At 38.7% G+C, this 21,528-nt stretch overlaps 1 protein-coding gene across 4 annotated transcripts in view; it reads left to right on the top strand.

Moving 5' to 3' along the window:
* The window catches only part of LOC139756045 (hematopoietic prostaglandin D synthase-like), a 503,151-nt gene that overhangs the window by 457,256 nt on the left and 24,367 nt on the right, over positions 1-21,528 (top strand). For 2 of the 4 annotated variants that reach the window (XM_071675023.1, XM_071675022.1), the window contains exon 4: positions 11,940-12,132. In XM_071675023.1, the coding sequence (XP_071531124.1) occupies positions 11,940-12,132 (193 nt within the window). Of the gene's footprint in view, positions 1-3,547; positions 3,753-11,939; positions 12,133-21,528 lie in introns of those variants that run through there. The other 2 variants (XM_071675024.1, XM_071675025.1) reach the window with 2 other exon arrangements.

Raw genomic sequence — 21,528 nt, 5'->3', positions numbered from 1 at the left:
CTCGGCCCGGTGGAGCTGAGGGGGGGCCCTCGACGCTGGTGTCGACATGTTTGAGGCTGGTGTCGACACTGTAAAGGCTGGGATCGACGTGGTTGAGGCCGATGTCGACATGAGACAAACTCTTACGAAATTTTGAGAAACATCGACGAAAGAACACTAAGATGAAACTAAGCCAGAGAAGAATGAGGGAAAATGTGAATCGATATTTCTGGGGTAATAGCTGAATGGACAAATGGAGGAAGCTATATACTAAGATCTTTCTCCAACTCTCCTTCAGTTGCGAGACATCCATCGCTACAGCTCGAGCGACAAGTGGTTGAAACCCATGGGAAACACTCCATCCATGGGCCTCAGTGAGAGGCATCGAGGCTCTGGCGCCCTGGGACAGATATTGCTCTCCGGCTCTCCAATCCTATCTGGGCACAAATTTCCCCGCTGCTCCTCTGCCCAATTAGAAGTGACACGACTTGGCCGGATGTATGTGGCGTGGGAGTTGGTCTGGCGCGACGTCTCAAGGCCGCTTCGCCATACCCCTTGACATGTTCCTGATTCTCAAGCTATGTGAACGTCCCTTACATTATTCCGAGACTCGAGACGTTTGGCCTCCCTGCTTGCACCTCGAGTCTCAAGAACTCCCGAAGTCCCACACAGCTCTCATGTTTCCCAGACTCACATGCCGTGCCAAAAGATCTGAAAGGAAAAAGGAGAGGCAGCCTCGGATAGTTGGGAGTTCACAGAGAAGATCAGCTGAGTGAGGAAGTCAAACAGGTGGGTCCCAGTCGCTTGCTGGTGAGGGAGCCCCGGGAACCATTCAGCCATCCTCGACCGTTGACGAAGGCCATGTTCCTCGCCGGGGATGGGTCAGTCTGAAGGTTTGTTGAATGTGTTCGATGATAGAGTGGGAGATATAGGGTGTTTTGAGAGCAGAAGAGGGTGTATTGAAATGGTTTGGTCACATGGAGAGAATGAGTGAGGAAAGATTGACAAAGAGGATATATGTGTCAGAGATGGAGGGAACGAGAAGTAGAAGACCAAAGTGGAGGTGGAAGGATAGAGTGAAAAAGATTTTGAGCGATCGGGGCCTTAACATACGGGAGGGTGAAAGGCGTGCAAGGAATAGAGTGAATTGGAACGATGTGGTATACCGGGGTCGACGTACTGTTAGTGGATTGAACCAGGGCATGTGAAACATCTGGAGTAAACCATGGAAAGTTTTGCAGGGCCTGGATGTGGAAAGGGAGCTGTGGTTTCGGTGCACTACACATGACAGCTAGAGTTTGAGTGTGAACGAATGTGGCCTAAGTTGTCCTTTCCTAGCGCTACCTCGCGCGCTCGCGGGGGGAGGGGGGTGTCAGTTTCACGTGTAGCGGGGTGGCGGTGGGATGGATGAAGGCAGCATGCATGAATATGTGCATGTGTATATATGTGTATGTCTGTGTATGTATATGTATGTATACGTTTAAATGTATAGGTATGTATATGTGCGTGTGTGGGCGTTTATGTATACACATGTGTATGTGGGTGGGTTGGGCCTTTTTTTGTCTGTTTCATTGCGCTACCTTGCTAACGCAGGAGACAGCGTTAAAGTTTAATATGTATATATGTATATATATATATATATATATATATATATATATATATATATATATATATATATATATATATATATTACGCCTTTTACTATATCGTCTGTTGCAGCACTACGACATTCTAACCTTGGTACATGACGTCGGTGCTATCATTATCTTCCTCTCAGCCGCTGCATCTCGATCTTTGCTTCTTTACTCGTTACATATACATGTACGTCAATATCTGCTGCACCTTCAGACACCCTCCTCACTGCCTGCTGTCCTCAACGCTGACCTTACTACTGCCAGTCATTATCGTCCCCCCCAAAATATACTTTTGTTTATCCTCTCTAACCCATCGTATGATCGTCCTTTGTTTCATCTTCAAATGATCCTTATCCCTACCTCACCTCGGGCGTCTCCTCACTGTCTGATTAAGGTCCCGTATCTCCCGTTCACCTGACCGGCCCGGCGACGTACACTCCACCAAGCATGATAGTTGAAGGCCATTCACCTCCCTCGAGACCCCATTGCACGCGAACAGTCAGTCATCTCCAGATATTTTCATTTACTTTCCTTGGTGTGATCTACAGCATAGTTTAAGAGACGTCGTCGTTGCTCCTCAGAGAGAGATAGGCTTCTTATCAAGGCTCACTCTTTGCCATATCTCACATATATATGTTATTTTCTTGTGGACTCTCGTTAATTTCGAAAGTTGATATTACGAAATGCCAAGATCCCACAAGGGTGATTTGCTGAATACTTCATCAAAAGGAAATGATAATAATGATAATAATAATAATGATAATAATAATAATAATAATAATAATAATAATAATATAATAATAATGATAATGATAATGATAACGATGATAATAATAATAATGATTATTATTATTATTATTATTATTATTATTATTATTATTATTATTATTATCATTATTATTATTACCACCACCAGGTCCGGCCCTTCCTGTGTAATCTGTCTACGCCGAGCTTATATGGCCGCCTTCGGAAAATGCAGTCCCGGACAATCTAGATTTCCATATTTTTCCGGGGCATGTCGTTAGCCTCCCCAACCCCCACCCCAATCTTTTCCCCCGATTTATGGGGTTTGTAGAGTGGAGGGGCCCACAGCGGAGACAATTTAGTTCCGGCTCTGACAACCTCTGCTGCTACTATTCTAGAATTGAACAAATTGATTGAATTGAAAAACGTCGCTTGCACGTGATAGCATGATTTTTTTTTTTTTTTTTTTTTTACGAGATCAGTCACACCAAACACCATGATACCCTGTAGAGTTAAGATAGGAAGGTCATGACGCACGCGCTGTCGGTCGGGAGAGTGCTATAAAACATGTCTTTCTCGACCAAACTTTTTTTTTTTCCGAGATTAGATTCATAATTAACATTAAACCTAATGAAAGATCTGATGCTAGATGTTACGGGACTTCCATAGTCCCCAGTTTTCGTTCTGAGCGCGAAGCGGTTTGCCCTTAGTGCTGAAACGTCCACTAAAATGTTCTTTGTGGAGTAAAACGTGATGTGGATTTCCTTCCACAAACGTTTGAGTTCGGACTACTTTAGGTAGATTTGGTATACGGTTGAATATTCAGGTAACACTATTATCTACGCACGGAACAGTATTTAGTGTCAATTTTCAAAACACGTTGGAACTGTGCATTCATGGTGTCCTCTAAGGTTTTATTTTTTTGAGCTACAAAAATCGTGTTGTGGATAGCCAATTGTAAGGCGCATTTGGCTCTTCTGTTTTTTCAACAATGGCTCGGAAGTTCGGAGTTTCCTTGAAGAGTTGCACCTTGATTCATGAGACAGGAAGTCAGGGCTTCAGAGGAAAGTGGTTCAAGTGTTCAAGACTCCTGTAGTTGGTGTCGGCCAGCGTCCGGACTTGTCTCAGCAATGTCTTGTCTCCATAAATAGAGCCACGAATGCTAGACCCTGACCACAGCCAGTGTACGATATCTCCTGACCTCTGTATTTCTTGCTCTGACCATCGCCATGGAACAGGGAGATGGGGTTCCCTCAGTTTCGCGATTGGAGGCTGCAACTTGTTTCCGATATCGACCCAGGTTCTCTGAGCCTGGGTCTGACCATCTCAATAGTGGAGGTAAAATATGCGACCGTCAGTGAGTCATGTCGGTGTCTCACAACCCGAAATTAGAAGGTAAATGCATTATGGTTAACCAGACAGATCCATTTTATTGTGTACTTAGCTTTCCTTAGTACATTCGAGATAGGTTAAGCGATGCCTGGTAAACGCAGTGCTTTAGCGTAAGGTTTACAGTCCACACAATTGTTCGTTACCGTGTTTCTACCCAGTTCCTCTGCGTGTGGTTTGCAAGGGTCTACTGTATAAAGTAGGCTGTCGTGAGACTCATTTGCAGGCCCGTTAATGACCCAAGACTCAACAGTGATTCGATTGTATCCATACTGCAGGTGAAACTGGATGATGATTTACAAAACGTTTTAGAGCATCAACTCGACGGTAAATCTCGCTTAAGCAAACAAAAGTTCAAGATGTTCAGTCTCCTGCTTCACGACCCCTCATAACCTCCATCCTAAAGCCGATTATTAATTAACTTTATTATGTTTCTGCCAGAAAGTTAATTTTACCATATAAAGCGTCGTTGAAGCACAAACAACAACTCGTCATTGGCTGTTGAAACATAACTTATGAAAAATTCTCCCGGGATTTGTTATAATACTTAGAAAGCTTAATATCCAAAGGACCTGAAGCAACACATATTTGCCTAATGCCAAAGAAGTCTTGCTGGAGTTTGCTTTACAGATGATCCCAGACTCTTGTGTTTAGTGTTCGTAATGTTTTTAACATAAAACAAATGTCGTAGTTACCAGAAATGGTATGATTTTAATGATGCTCTTAAGAATAACATCGTTTTCTTTAACAAATTCTTTTTATTTATCTATTTTCTGTCGAAAGTTTCATGGAAAATATTTGTTGGCAGATAATCAACACGAAACAGATCATGATGAACTAGATTTCATATTGCAATAATCTTGAGCTCTGCGAGCAGACAAGACATCTTGTTGCCGGTTTCGAACCGTTGTCTCGATTGCTTCATTTAGTGCTGTATTTGGTGTTGCTACTGTCCCATGGTGTCATGGAGTTGTGATGTCATTCTGAGGTCAACTGCATACGAAAGGACCTTTATGGTGAGGTTTGCCTGTGGTATTAGGAGGTCGTGTTAAAAGAGAGTTGGAGGAAGAACTCCCCTCTGGAGAAGTCCAATGTAAGAGTTTATTATAGTGCAGCCATTGTGACTGTCCCAATGGCCTATGATACTGGCCAAGCACTGTGTCAGTGGACAGTGCAAAAAAAAACTATTGATGTGTGTTGCTACTAGAATTGTACGGGTTGTGGTTGGCTTAATCCATTTACGATATGTTGGGTAAAGTCAGGGTGTAGTAGGATGGTGGAAGAGTGTTGGGGTATGAAGCCAGTGTATGGGTGAGAGTGGAATGTTTTGTTTGATATTGTAATGAATTTTTTTTCAGTGTTTATCTGCCGAGGATAGAAGTGATATAAGGACGGTAGGAGGAGGGGGAGTTGGGTCGTTTGTGAAGGGCTTTAATTATTTTGTTGGTAAGTTTCCAGATGTTATGGATTTTGTGTGTGGCTAGGAGTAGTCAAATATACCTGTTAAGTGCTTGGATTGAATACGAGCCATAGTGTTGTATATGAAAGTTTGGTATGTTGTCAGGGCCCGCAGCAAGAGTTCTGTAAGGTTCCTCTGGTAATGCCTATTTGATGGGAATGAAACGGTGGGTAGGTAGTTGTTTTTAGATGGATTTTTGTAGATTGTTCAAGGCTTCTGTTTAGGGTTTGGTTGGTTTGTGACTGATTATTGAGTAGTGTCCTTGAGTATGTCTGCATGTTCCTTGGGAGAAGGGATTTCAAGAGAATGAATCAGGAGTGTTTCATGAATGGGGGCTGAACTGGTGCGGAGTGGATTTTCTTTAATGTTAGCCGGAGTTGGTTGTTGTGGGTCTTGTGATTCATTGTGTTGAGGAAACAGTGCCAGTTTTCTGTGATCAGGTTATTGATGGTATTATTTAGAATTTGGATTTGTTTTTGATTTTATGTTGATGAGTGGTTTTGTCTGGGTTGGTTTCTTTGACTTATGAAGAGTGTGACATATAGAGATGAATTTGAGTTATATTTCTGTTTGTGCCAATGTACCCTTATGTGCTAGCTTTGTTGGAGACACTGATGAAGTGTAAGATTCCATGATCTAGGGATGAGAAATCATCTTTGCTGAAGTTCTGGGGCTTTGTTTCCATGTACTGTGTGGAGGCTGGCCAGTCTGCTTGCTGATTGTTTTTTTCTGGTGGTTGTGTTGATTTGGTGGGCCAGGTGGTGTTACTGGGATGGACAATTCAGAGGATGGTTTGAGTAGTGCTTTACAGTTGGTTCTTGTGTATATGCTGGTAAGCCAAATGTGATGTTTAGTAAAGTTGGCTGCTAGAGGTAGTGAGCTGGGAGTCTAGTTGGTTGGTTGCTCAGGTTGAGGATATTGAGAGGTTGCAGTTAGTTTGCGAGTAGTTCACCTTAGGGATCATGGGTGTCCGTGTTGAGTCAAGTGGAATGGTAGGCATTGAAATCTTTACAGAATTAGTTGTTGGGCATGCAGGTGAAATTTTGTAGCTGAGGAATGGATCTGGGGGCATCTGTGGAAGGGATAGGCATATAGATGTTCATTATATTGTAGTTAGTACTGCAAAGTTTTATTTTCTTGGGTTGTATTTTCTAGGGTGTTGTTGTGTGTGAGCTATTTTGTGGTGTTAACACCAGTACTGGTGTAGGAGAAGGGTATGGTTTGGTGGATGATTGTTATGGGTCCCACTCCTTGTCCTTGTTTGTTGTTTCTTAAAGTTACTTGGATGTAGAAAACTGGGGGGGGCTAGATGTGATTGCAATTCTGGTTTCTTAAATGAGGACTGTGTGGATGTTGTGTTCTCTGAATTGGTTGAGTATTTCTGTTTGGGGTGTTGTGTTCTCTGAATTGGTTGAGTATTTCTGTTTGTTCCATTTGCCATTGGCATTGAATATCAGAATGTTTAAGTTTTTTATATGATTCTGTGTAATAGAATGGTTTGGTTTTGAAGATTTAAGATTTTGTGTTCTGTAATATTGTTTGTTGGGTGTCTGTGCTGGAGATGATGGGGATTGTGATAGGGTTTGTGAGTTACATTCTGACTGGTTGCTGCATTTTCATTTATCTTATTAGTGTCTCATGGATGACAGTAATATGCAGTGAGAGTGATACCACAGAGCGTAGATGGAGCATATAATGGGTTAGAGCTTATTAGTAACAAGTATTTGTCACTGAGGGCAGAGATATACTGGTTGTCTAAGGTTAGGGTTAATGTCAGTGGCTTGCACTATGAGCTGAGAGGTGATAACCAGGCTATCTTCTTTCAGTAGTGAAAAAATAAATGTCTGCTTTCACTAGAAACAGCTTTCTTGAATTATTGTATTGACTCAGATTTGGAGGGTAGCAACATGACTTTGGTTTAACATATTTAGTTCTGCCAATATTGCATTTTTTTTTAATTTAGATCAAAATCTTTGAAATAGGACAGTTTGAATAAAACTTGACAGGGATGGTCCAAGGATTAGCTCCTTTGAAAATTACATGTGATGAGCTCAACCAACCATTTATATCACCCCTTTTGATTTTATTTGTAACCCCTGTTGTATATACATGATTTTATTAATAATGTATGTATAATCCTCCCTATTGATAATTTTATATTCAACTAATTCTTCATACATAATATCATAAACGTAACTTTTCAAATGCACCCTTTCCCAAGTTTCATATGTAATGAATTTTATGATAGTTTTATGTCAGCTTCCTCATTATAGTTTATTGATAAGATAGATATTTCATCCACATACTTTTTTAATAATCCATCTCTATCCATAGCTTTATGTAACCCGTTTTGTCTGATCCTTCTCCATCCATAATTTTGTCAACTATCTTCCGTCAATTATTTTCTAACCCACAACACTGAAGTGTCTTGCAAGAATTCTATTTTTATTGCATCTTGGTGAACTTTTGATGTGATCCTTCCCATGTAATAACTTTTATGCATATTTCTGAGTATTACATATTTGTATTTCACTTACATCTTAAGTATAAAAAAAAAAAAAAAAAAAAATATATATATATATATATATATATATATATATATATATATATATATATATATTTTGTCGCTGTCTCCCGCGTTTGCGAGGTAGCGCAAGGAAACAGACGAAAGAAATGGCCCAACCCACCCCCATACACATGTATATACATACGTCCACACACGCAAATATACATACCTACACAGCTTTCCATGGTTTACCTCAGACACTTCACATGCCCTGATTCAATCCACTGACAGCACGTCAACTCCGGTATACCACATCGATCCAATTCACTCTATTCCTTGCCCTCCTTTCACCCTCCTGCATGTTCAGGCCCCGATCACACAAAATCTTTTTCACTCCATCTTTCCACCTCCAATTTGGTCTCCCACTTCTCCTCGTTCCCTCCACCTCCGACACATATATCCTCTTGGTCAATCTTTCCTCACTCATTCTCTAGATGTGCCCAAACCATTTCAAAACACCCTCTTCTGCTCTCTCAACCACGCTCTTTTTATTTCCACACATCTCTCTTACCCTTACGTTACTTACCCGATCAAACCACCTCACACCACACATTGTCCTCAAACATCTCATTTCCAGCACATCCATCCTCCTGCGCACAACTCTATCCATAGCCCACGCCTCGCAACCATACAACATTGTTGGAACCACTATTCCTTCAAACATACCCATTTTTGCTTTCTGAGATAATGTTCTCGACTTCCACACATTCTTCAAGGCTCCCAGGATTTTCACCCCCTCCCCCACCCTTTGATCCACTTCCGCTTCCATGGTTCCATCCGCTGCCAGATCCACTCCCAGATATCTAAAACACTTTACTTCCTCCAGTTTTGCTCCATTCAAACTTACCTCCCAATTGACTTGACCCTCAACCCTACTGTACCTAATAACCTTGCTCTTATTTACATTTACTCTTAACTTTCTTCTTTCACACACTTTACCAAACTCAGTCACCAGCTTCTGCAGTTTCTCACACGAATCAGCCACCAGCGCTGTATCATCAGCGAACAACAACTGACTCACTTCCCAAGCTCTCTCATCCCCAACAGACTTCATACTTGCCCCTCTTTCCAAAACTCTTGCATTTACCTCCCTAACAACCCCATCCATAAACAAATTAAACAACCATGGAGACATCACACACCCCTGCCGCAAACCTACATTCACTAAGAACCAATCACTTTCCTCTCTTCCTACACGTACACATGCCTTACATCCTCGATAAGAACTTTTCACTGCTTCTAACAACTTGCCTCCCACACCATATATTCTTAATACCTTCCACAGAGCATCTCTATCAACTCTATCATATGCCTTCTCCAGATCCATAAATGCTACATACAAATCCATTTGCTTTTCTAAGTATTTCTCACATACATTCTTCAAAGCAAACACCTGATCCACACATCCTCTACCACTTCTGAAACCACACTGCTCTTCCCCAATCTGATGCTCTGTACATGCCTTCACCCTCTCAATCAATACCCTCCCATATAATTTACCAGGAATACTCAACAAACTTATACCTCTGTAATTTGAGCACTCACTCTTATCCCCTTTGCCTTTGTACAATGGCACTATGCACGCATTCCGCCAATCCTCAGGCACCTTACCATGAGTCATACATACATTAAATAACCTTACCAACCATTCAATAATACAGTCACCCCCTTTTTTAATAAATTCCACTGCAATACGATCCAAACCTGCTGCCTTGCCAGCTTTCATCTTCCGCAAAGCTTTTACTACCTCTTCTCTGTTTACCAAATCATTTTCCCTAACCCTCTCACTTTGCACACCACCTCGACCAAAACACCCTATATCTGCCACTCTATCATCAAACACATTCAACAAACCTTCAAAATACTCACTCCATCTCCTTCTCACATCACCACTACTTGTTATCACCTCCCCATTTGCGCCCTTCACTGAAGTTCCCATTTGCTCCCTTGTCTTACGCACTTTATTTACCTCCTTCCAGAACATCTTTTTATTCTCCCTAAAATTTAATGATACTCTCTCACCCCAACTCTCATTTGCCCTCTTTTTCACCTCTTGCACCTTTCTCGTGACCTCCTGTCTCTTTCTTTTATACATCTCCCACTCAATTGCATTTTTTCCCTGCAAAAATCGTCCAAATGCCTCTCTCTTCTCTTTCACTAATAATCTTACTTCTTCATCCCACCACTCACTACCCTTTCTAATCAACCCACCTCCCACTCTTCTCATGCCACAAGCATCTTTTGCGCAATCCATTACTGATTCCCTAAATACATCCCATTCCTCCCCCACTCCCCTTACTTCCATTGTTCTCACCTTTTTCCATTCTGTACTCAGTCTCTCCTGGTACTTCCTATATATATATATATATATATATATATATATATATATATATATATATATATATATATATATGTATATATATATCTTAAGATGTAAATGACATACAAATATGTAATACTCAGAAATATGCATAAAAGTTATTACATGGGAAGGATCACATCTTATTTGGGTACTGAATTTTCATAACTTTTGAATTATGTTCACTCATTCAATACATTTCAATTGTAATAATTTTGTTACAGTACTATGAAGATAAAGCCCAGTCCTCTGTTCTTAACGCTACCTCGCTAATGCGGGAAATGGCGAATAGTATGAATATTTATTTATTTTGCTTTGTCGCTGTCTCCCACGTTATCGCAAGGAAACAGACGAAAGAATGGCCCAACCCACCCACATACACATGTATATACATACATGTCCACACAAGCAAATATACATACCTATACATCTCAACATATATATATATATATATATATATATATATATATATATATATATATATATATATATACACACACACACACAGACATATACACATATACACACCCCGCCACACATGAAATAACAACCCCTCCCCCCTCTTGTGCATGAGGTAGCAGTAGGAAAAGACAACAAAGGCCACATTCATTCACAGTCTCTAGCTGTCATGTAATAATGCACCGAAACCAAAGCTCCCTTTCCACATCCAGGCTCCACAGAACTTTCCATGGTTTACCCCAGATAATATATATATATATATATATATATATATATATATATATATATATATATATATATATATATATATTATCCTTGGGGATAGGGGAGAAAGAATACTCCCCACATATTCCCTGCGTGTCATAGTAGGCGGCTAAAAGGGGAGGGAGCGTGGGGATGGAAATCCTTCTCTCTCGTTTTTAATTTTCCAGAAGAAGGAACAGAGAAGGGGGCCAAGTGAGGATTTCCCTCAAAGGCTCAGTCCTCTGTTCTTAACGCAACCTTGCTAATGTGGGAAGTGGTGAATACTATGTTGTATGGTTGCGAGGCGTGGGCTATGGATAGTTATGTGCAGGAGGGTGGATGTGCTGGAAATGAGATATTTGAGGACAATATGTGGTGTGAGGTAGTTTGACCAAGTAAGTAATAATAGGGTAAGAGAGATGTGTGGTAATAAAAAGAGTGTGGTTGAGAGAGCAGAGGAGGGTGTTTTGAAATGGTTTGGTCACATGGAGAGGATGAGTGAGGAAAGATTGACAACGAGGAGAAGTGGGAGACCAAATTGGAGGTGGAAAGATGGAGTGAAAAAGATTTTGAGTGATTGGGGCCTGAACATGCAGGAGGGTGAAAGGCGTGCAAGGAATAGAGTGAATTGGAACGATGTGGTGTACTGGGGTCAACGTGCTGTCAATGGATTGAACCAGGGCATGTGAAGCGTCTAGGGTAAACCATGGAAAGTTCTGTGGGGCCTGGATGTACATGTGTATATATGTCTGTGTGTGTATATATATGTATACGTTGAGATGTATAGGTATGTATATTTGCGTGTGTGGACATGTATGTATATACATGTGTATGTGGGTGGGTTGGGCCATTCTTTTGTCTGTTTCCTTGCGCTACCTTGCTAATGCGGGAGACAGCGACAAAGCAAAATAATATATATATATATATATATATATATATATATATATATATATATATATATATATATATATATATATATATATATATATAATCCTGTTTTTTTAAATCTAGTAATAATCTATATCATTCAGTTCCCTGTTATGATTAGATATTATCCAGCTATTTCTTTGACTTAATTGTGTTATTAAGGTAATTCTTTCTCCTCAGAAATGCCATATGGAAAGGTCCCAGTGCTGTATGTCGATGAAAAGCCTCTCAGTCAGTCAGTAGCAATATGTCGTTACCTTGGGAGGATGCATGGCTTGGCGGTGGATGACCCATGGGAAGCTGCCAAGGGTGATGAGGTGGCTGATGCTGTACATGACCTCCTTCCACATGCAGCACAAATGGTTTATGCCAAGTGGGTTTCTAATTCTGAACTTTGTTTGTAAAGGCAAATGTTTTAATATTTCAATTCTGTCTTAGCAGGTTCCTTGACTCTGTGGAATGTTGGATTTTTGTAGTTATCTTTGGGAAAAATGTTTCCCCACTATATCCTAAAGGTATAATTAAGCTAAGACATGATGTTTTTGTTGTGTGCTTTCTATATGGCTGGGGACGAGTGGCATTACTTTTTGAAGGTATTTGAGAACTAGCAATTGATGCTTTGAAATTCATATATCAGAAAATAGTACTGTACTGGGTATTTTTTGTCTGTCAAGAATCTATTTAGAGGTGCATACTACATTATTATATTTTTTTCTGAACCACTAATTTTGGAAATAATTTCTAATGTCTTGATACAACTTGTTTAGAAGGCCTGAAGTAGACTGAAATGTAGTGGATATTTTTCTACATCACAGAAACATAAAGTGCAGTTGAGAAGGTTGTAGTAAAAAAAAATTCTTAGCATTTAATTCACTTATTGCTTCTTTTGCTTTTTTTATGCATATATTTTTAAAGGATTGAAAATCTCTGAATTATTCTGTCAAGACACAAATTATTTTATTGAACCATATCGAACATTACATTTTAGTCAAGGATCAAAGATCAGATCTGTGAAAATACTCATAAGTATTATTGATTTTTTTTTTTTTTCGAGATTAGGTTATCTGTGCAAATTAACACACAATAGTAATCTACTTAAGTAATAAATGATCTTATAAGTGATGTTTTTTGCTGAATTATATGCATTTATAGTTGATGATATTTGCAACATGAGTACTTGTATGGTACTGGGTGGTGCGAATTGTTTCTAACTTCTGGTATGTTCTGACTGAATGTAGATTATCAGTTTGATATTGATTGACTTTATTAAGTGTTATATTATATTTTGGGAATGAAATACTTTTTTCTTTTGGACAAAATGTTATGAGGAATGTATTTGTAAAAGTCCTTACTCAGTGGGGGGGTTAAGGGACCTCTATACACCTGTGGAATGGTGGATTAAGAAGCTTTGATGATCATGATGTGTAGGAGGCCAAAAAATGATTATTTACAGGACTCTTAATTCACATTTACACTAGTTTTCTGGCTGTTGCTTGCATTGTCTTCACTTTTATTTGTGGCTTTCTTGAGGTGAGATGAATGTCTTCGATTTCTATTCAGGAGTTCCGTGACATGATACTTCACCAGCATCAACTGCCACCATATGGTGTCAACTTTAGATTTCATGAGACTTTATGCTTTTTTGCAATTTTACAGTGGTTCTGTATCTTTGATTTTGAACTAAAAAATACACAAAAGTTTAGGTCACCATAGTGAGTGTCTGCAGCATTATGCAGACATATATGGATTTGAAGGACATTCTGTGGCATGTGCTTTTCATCCTGGAATAGTAAGTTTATCACTTTACTTACCACCACACTTACCACAGCATGGACAAGACATTACAGGCACTCAACAATTTGAATGTATATTATTAAATAAATTCAGATGGATGTCAAGCCTAATCCTGAAGATTTTAACATGGTTTAATTGCAATCCTTTTAACCAGACTAACATCACTGAAGTAGTAGTACTGGAACATTTCAAACATTTTTTAACTGTAGTAGATTTATAGGAATGTGTTGGTTATCGTGGGAGCAGATTTCTTGTATATGCAGAAAATCTTGGATTGTTCATTTCAAACACTCGCTTGGCTTTGTGTTAATCGCCACACCCAGTCAGGTTCACTTTGCCTTTCAGAAGACAAAGATTTTTCTTATTTGTCATACGAGCACCCAAGCTTGTATTGTTGACATTGTGTTAATATCATGTGGATATGTGTTATTGGAATGTGTGTTCAGCCAAGTTGGGGTTAGTGGCATTATAGTATACATATGTCGATAACTGGCTGGGAGTGGAACTTTTACTCAGAAGTGACTTGTGATTTGTATAAGCAAGATGTTGGATTTTTCCTTTAATGATCAGTAAGTGTTCGACCATCAAGTTGTCTTTTCCAACATCTCGGAGAGAAAAGGGAGTCATGTTAGTTCTACTTACCAGAAAAGACTACTACTGATTGACAGAAACCAGCTTAAGGAATATTCATACCTTTTCGGGCCTCACTATAAGCTTTGGTTACTGGAGCGAGGTACGAGTTCTTGGAAATGGATCACATAGCCTCCAATCTGAATTCTGATATAGGTCTTGACCACTCTGACTTTTAATATAGTAGAGAACCATTGTTCGTGAATCACTTGCATATCTTCCAATGTTTGAACCCTGGACAGGGCAGTCAGCTCACAGCAACCCAGCTGTTCATTGTTCCCACATGGCTGTTCAGTAAATGGGTATACATACAAAATATATATATATATATATATATATATATATATATATATATATGGGAGCAGGGGGCTGGAAATCCTCCCCTCTGTTTGTTTTTTTTCCCAAAAGAAGGAACAGAGGGGGCCAGGTGAGGATATTCCAAAAAAGGCCCAGTCCTCTGTTCTTAACGCTACCTCGCTAACGCGGGAAATGGTGAATAGTTTGAAAGAAAAGAAATATATATATATATATATATATATATATATATATATATATATATATATATATATATATATATATCCCAAGGCATAGGATAGTAGGAATACTTCTGACGTATCTCCTGCATGTTAAAAGAAGATTCCTAACTACTAATACCTAAAATTTAGGGTCTGTAGGTGTTACATGAAGCCAAAATAAGTGTGATGAGGTACCCTCACTGTATTTTAGGCTGTTAGCTTGCCTATTTTGAATGAAAGGAGTGAACTAAATAAATAAAGTAGGGATGGCCCTTAGTGGTCCCAAAATGGCTGTCAGGACCAAACTACAGAAGCTTAAAATCTTGCCCAGCTTCTTAAGAAATGTTTGAAAATAGATACACAGCTTTACATTTTTCCTTATAGGGACTTGATATAAACCTCAATCCATTTCCAAGAACATGTATGTTACTCCAGTAATATGATAGATCTTTTGGATCTGTGATATTGGAATGTTTGTTCAGCAAGATATAAGTTCTTGGAAATGGATCAAGTAGCCTCCAGTCTGAATTCTGATATGGGTTATGACCATTTTGACTCTTGATGTAGTGGTGAGAACCATTGTATACCACTTGTGGATCCACAACAACCCAGCTGTTCATCGTTCCCTTAGGGTTGGTCAGTAAATGAGTACGTAAGAATGGGTTGCTGATATCCCAAGGCATAGGAGAGAAGGAATACTTCAGATGTATCTCCTGCATGTATGTAGAATATTCTTAAGTACCTATAACTTAAATTTGGAGTCTGCAGGTGCTACATGAAACCAAAGGGAGTGAGAGTGAGGTTCACTTACTGTATTATGAAGCTGTTATATTGCATATTTTGAATGAGAGAAGTGAACTAAATGAATAAAGCAGGGATGGCCCTTTAGTGGTCCCAAAATAGCCCTCAAGACTAAAATACAGAAGCTTGAAATCTTGCCCAACTTCTATAAAACATGTTTAAAAATAGATACACTGCTTTACATTTTTCCTATAGGAACCCAGTATAAGTGTCAGTTACTAGAGCAGTGTACAGGTTCTTGGTAATGGATTAAGTAGCCTCCAGTTTGACATCTGAAATGGATTATGATCATTTTGTGATTTGATGGTGAGAATAATTGTTTGTGGATCACTTGTTGATCCACCAAGGTTTAAACCCTGGAGAGGGCAGTTGGCTCATAGCCAACCTTGCTGTTCATTTGTAGCTTCAGGGCTGGTCAGTAAATGGGTACTTGCCATAGGCTAGGGTACTCATACTCATACTGTTTATGTATTTCCTGCATGTTCATAGAAGATTCTGAAGTACCTACACATAAATTTTAAGGCGTGTATGTAGAAGTTGCATGAAATTAGATAAGTCTTCAGTATAATTTGAGGCCTCAAAATCACCTGTTTTGAATGAGAGCAGTGAACTAAATGTAATATATAAGGCTTGGATGCCTCTTTTTGGCTCTAAAACAGTCCTGAAGGCCAACGTACTGAAGCTTAAAATCTTGCCCCTATTCTGAAGTATTTGCACCCAAAATCTGTGGCCTCTAGATGCAACATGAAACCATGGCAAGTCAAACCCTTTTAAGGTGGCCTTTTTTGGCATTTAAGGCCAGGCTTTGGTATCTTTGGATCCTGTCCTTGACCTTGAGATACCCTCATTAGAATTTGAGGCTTTTAGGTCACCCATTTTGAATGATTGCAGTGAACAAAGTGTAACGTATGCTAATGGGGTGGCCTCAAAATGGCCTTCAAGGCCAGTAAGTAGTAGCTGAAAACTTTGCCAGATTCTGAAGTACCTACAACCAAATCTGGGGCCTCTAGATGCTATAAGAAATTGTAGTAAAACAACTTTGAATGGTGTTTGTTAGCCTGTATAACCAGGCTCTCTTAACCTTGGATCCTTTCCTTGATCCTGAGGTACAGTCTTTATAGATTAAGGGTGCCAGGTTCCCTGTTTAGAATGGTGAATTAACTGTAAGCCTTAAGGTTGGAGTGGCACTTGGTGGCCTTTGAGTGGCCTTCAAGGACAGCATACATTAACTTAAAAGTTGCTCATACTTTTTAAGTGCTTTCACCCAAAATCTTGGGTTTGTAGATTCTCCATGAAGCTGTAGTATGGCCTTGAATCATATTTTTGATCATGATATACCAACATTATAATTTGAAAGTGCTAGGTCACCTGTTTTAAATGAATGTAGTGAACTAAATGTTATCTGTAAGACTTTGATGGCCCCAAAATGGCCATCAAGGCTCATATGCAATATTTAAAACCTTCCCTAGATTCTATAATACTTACAGACCAAATTGAAAGATGGCCTTTGTTACCCATTTAAGTTAGACTTTTGGTACCCTTGGATTCTGTTTTTAATGCTGAGGTGCTTTTGATGTAATTTGAGGTTCTCTGTTGCCTATTTTGAATGAATGCTGTGTACTAAGTTTAATCTGGGATGGCCATCAGTTGCCTCAAAATGGCCTTCAAGGACTACTTGTCAAAGCTTGAGATTCTTGCCCATAATGTATATTCTGAAGTGCCTAAACTTAAAATCTGGGGCCTTTAGGTGCTACATGAAGTAAGTCTGAATCATGGAAGGCAACATTTATTGGCCTTTAAGGCTAAGATCTGTGCCCTTGGATGCAGCCTTTGATTCTGAGTACCATTGTTTTAATCTGAGGGAGGCTGTCGGGTCACATATTTTGAATAAGTGTGCTCCGTAGACTGGGACGGGCTTCATGGCCAGTATGGCATAGTTTGAAACCTTGCCCAGATACAGAAGTACCTACAGCCAAAATATAGGGTGTCAAGACACTACACTTCATCCTTTTAAAAGGTATACGCAGACATCGTTCACACTCAGTCTCTAGCTGTCTCCCGTGTTAGCGAGGTACGCAAGGAAACAGACGAAAGAATGGCCTAACACACCCACATACACATGTATATACATACACGTCCACACACGCATATCTGTACCAAGCTCACTTACTCTCACCACTTTCTCCTCCCTGACACCGTTTCCTCTTTTTCGAAAACCTTTACAAATCACCACCTTCCTCTCCACATGATAGTGACCAGACATCCCACCAGCTATTCCTCTCATTACATTCACATCCAAAAGTATCTCTTTTACATGCCTATCAATTAATATGTAATCCAACAGTGCTTACTGACCATCCCCTCACTCACATCTCTATACTTGTAGGAGGTGGGCAGCTAGAAGGGGTAGTGAGTGGTGGGATGAAGAAAGTAAGAGGGTATATACAAATTAGAAGTGGGTGGGACAAGTAGAATGGGGAGACCAAGTTGGAGGTGAAAAGATGGAATGAAAGGAATTTTAAGAGATGTCAGAGCCTGAGCATGTAGGATAGATACGGGTTGAGGATTTATGCGTGTGAAGGATGAGACGCTGTATGTACCTTACCCACCTAGTGGGACTGGAAATGGTTTAAATGATAATGGATGGATTGAGTATTGGTAGGTAGATTTAAAGCATTTTTACGTTGTTAGTGTCTGTGAAAGTGTTAAGAGTACATACTTTAATTGTCTTGGCAGGTAGCTGTCACTACAGCCACCAAAAATGCAATCATTATGCAAATTATTTTGTAAAAGCACACATAATGATGTACTGGTAGAATATTGTAAAACAATCTAATGTATATGAAGGTGGCAATTCTTAGTTTACTTAAAGATATTGATATGAATGGCTAAAGATGTGATTATTGCAGCAAGCACATTTACTTCAGTATATTACTAAAGCCATTTTTATAGACAGTGGCAATCTTTTTATCTTCTATACTTATGTTAATTCTCTGGGAACGTAGTTGAGGCGAGTGCTCCACTATGTGTTTTGTGATTCTTTTTTTCTTTTTGTACAAACAAAGGAAGGCTTAAATTCTATAAAAACCTAGTGATTTGTACTTAAAATACATAAGTAAGTGCATGATTAAATGATAAAGTAGTTGGTACTGTAATCATTAATGAAAAACCCATTACCCTTAGCTGCACAAGATCACGGCGGAGGTTAGCTCCTCGGCCGTATTTAAGGTAAGATGTAGTTGTGCATTTATTTACAGATGTTTCCAGGTATTTTAAGAAATAATTATAGAACTCAAATAAGATTTCTGCATGATTACCATAATATCTGTATGTATCTTATAGAAAGAAATAAGCAGTGAAACTGGAACAATTTTAAAACACACCTAAACAAATTTTATTATTAGTATTAATAGGGTGCCAAAGGGTGATATACTAATTCACTTACCTTGGATACTCCATAGAAACCCATAATTCTCCTTTTGACATTATCAGGCTCCATATACAGTCTAAAACCCAAGCAAAATTTCAATATACAGTCATATTTCAGTGACGCTGATGTTCTTAGTATCATGCTCAAGTCTTTCATCAAATTACTCATTGGTTTGTCTTGCAGTTTTTGGATCTCTCTCTCTCTCTCTCTCTCTCTCTCTCTCTCTCTCTCTCTCTCTCTCTCTCTCTCAGAGCACCAAACATTAGCCCTGCTTTTCCGGCAGAATCTTCTTGTAAGTACTGGAAGGTAGATGATACTCTTATTTTTTCTCTCTATCTATCTGTCTCTCAGCTGGAATTTGAACAAAGATGAAGACTATTTCATGAAAACCAAAGGATGAAATACTGGAACAGATGTAGTCTAGAAAGCAATTGGAGAAAAATGAAAATTAAAGATGTCTGCAAAAACAAAACCAAGGCTGAAATATGATTATTAAAGTTATCAAACGTGAATCAGTATTAACAGTGATAGAATAACATTAGATAAAACAGGCAAAGAAGATGAAAACATAAACAATTACTGCCAGAGTTTGGCAACAGAGGAGCCTCTTAAAATTTGGATTCCTTCAGATGTAGACCTTCCAAAATTTTGAAGTTTTCTAAATTTTAGAATGAACAGGCAGAAATGATGTTTACAGTATGTACAAGTACAATGTACAGTACCACAGATGCCTAAAAACTGCAGGAAAATAATAAATTCAGTACATAGATATAATATACTATTCCAGGAAGCTCAAAAGACTAGTGACGTTGTCATGTATAGGCAATCCAAATCGTGGAATTTTCAAATTAAGTCCAAAAACTTGAGAAATTTTACAAATAGAGGCTTCTAAGCTTCAGAAATCTTATGAAGAAGTCATATTGTACTAAAGAAATCCATGAGACTGGTGGAACTCTCATTTACTTGAGAACCAAACAAGGAATGTCCTTGCATAAATGGCAGTAGCACAGCAGTGAACAAAAACAACTTTATTGAGACAGAACAGAAATGAACAAGCTGCACATGAGAAGTTGAACAATGTGAGTGAAGGCACAATAACCAAGAACCAAATTAGCAGACATAAAGAAAGAGATACCTTAGGAGATCACACATGTAAGTAAGTATACAAAGTCTAATGAGTGAGAAACATAAAATCAAAGTGAGTTACACTGATGGGTACACAAGGGATATCAATATGATCCTAATACTTAGAACAACTTGGAATATTCAAAGCATTTAGAACTAAATTCAAACAAAGTGTACAGTACGTGTCCATGATAAGCTAGAAGGAAAGCAGATCATGAAAATGAGTCACAGTAAATGTGAATGAATTATAGAGCATCCCAGCTATAAACACAATAAACCTATCATCTTATAAACCACCAAAACCAAAGCAAAATGACTATAGAATGAATTTTAACTGGGTGAAGAAACACTGGAGGAAATTTCAACATTCATTCTATTGAGTGGCAAGAAAAGAAAGAGTAGATTTTGGCTGTAGATATTACTACAAAGAAAGTAATATTACATCAGTAGATGTAAGAGAACAGTTCCAAAGGCTAATTAATCTATTTGAATCATATAGTGTTGTGTAGGTAAACCACAGAGACGGAAGGGAACAATAACATACATCTTATTTTTAACAAATGTCATGGCACTGCTTTCAGTCAGATTATATCATATTGTAGAAATCACACCCATGTTATATTATGTGGAAATAAATGAATGTGATACAGCAACTGAGGACAACAGCAGGCTGAGTGACATGAATTTGCATCATGACAATTCAGACTGAATAGAGATAACTGAAAGGATTTTGAACATAAATTGGCACTGGAGGCAACAACCCAGTACAAACATTAGAATTTAGTATGATAGACAAGTAATCAGTGACATGATACCAAAGAAAAAGAGTGCAAAATGGAAAATATCAAAGAAAAGTAAACTGGATGAATAGAAGAGAAAAAAGAAAAGAATAACAAGAGAGGTAAGAATAAAAGATGTGGATGAAAATAGAAAAATGTAGATGTAGAAATGATGAAATCCCGTAGGAGAAAACAGAAAATTAAGAGAAATTTTACAGATTATTGAAAGAAATCCAAGGTTATAGAGCATGGAAATAATCAAAAGTTACTGTTCTCATGCATGATCAAAGCAAAATACAAGGAATCAGAGATTGGACCCTAAGGTGGGAGAAAAGTACAGAATTGACACCAGGGAAATATGCCTGATTGTAATTGGTAATCACTTCAAAATATAAGAAAATTAGATGATGAACTGTCTAACATGATAAAAATGCATCCATAGATTTTGAGATATTGAAAGATGATATGAGCACAGCCAGTGCTAGGAGAAAATTCCCCTTCTGGACCAGATGGAATTCCACCCATATTTCTCAAGATAACAAAGACAACAAAAGCTAACTCAACAATGGTATTGTTGAGGCAAAATCTGGACGAAAGCAAAATCGCAGACATTTGCAAAAAGGCCTACATAACACCATTACACAAAGGAGGATCCAGGTTATTACCTAAAGAGTATTTAGACAAGTTAGCATGAC

Source organism: Panulirus ornatus, chromosome 20 (genome assembly GCF_036320965.1).
Source record: "Panulirus ornatus isolate Po-2019 chromosome 20, ASM3632096v1, whole genome shotgun sequence".
Taxonomy (NCBI): Eukaryota; Metazoa; Arthropoda; class Malacostraca; order Decapoda; family Palinuridae; genus Panulirus; species Panulirus ornatus.
This window is presented reverse-complemented; position numbering and strand designations above follow the sequence as displayed.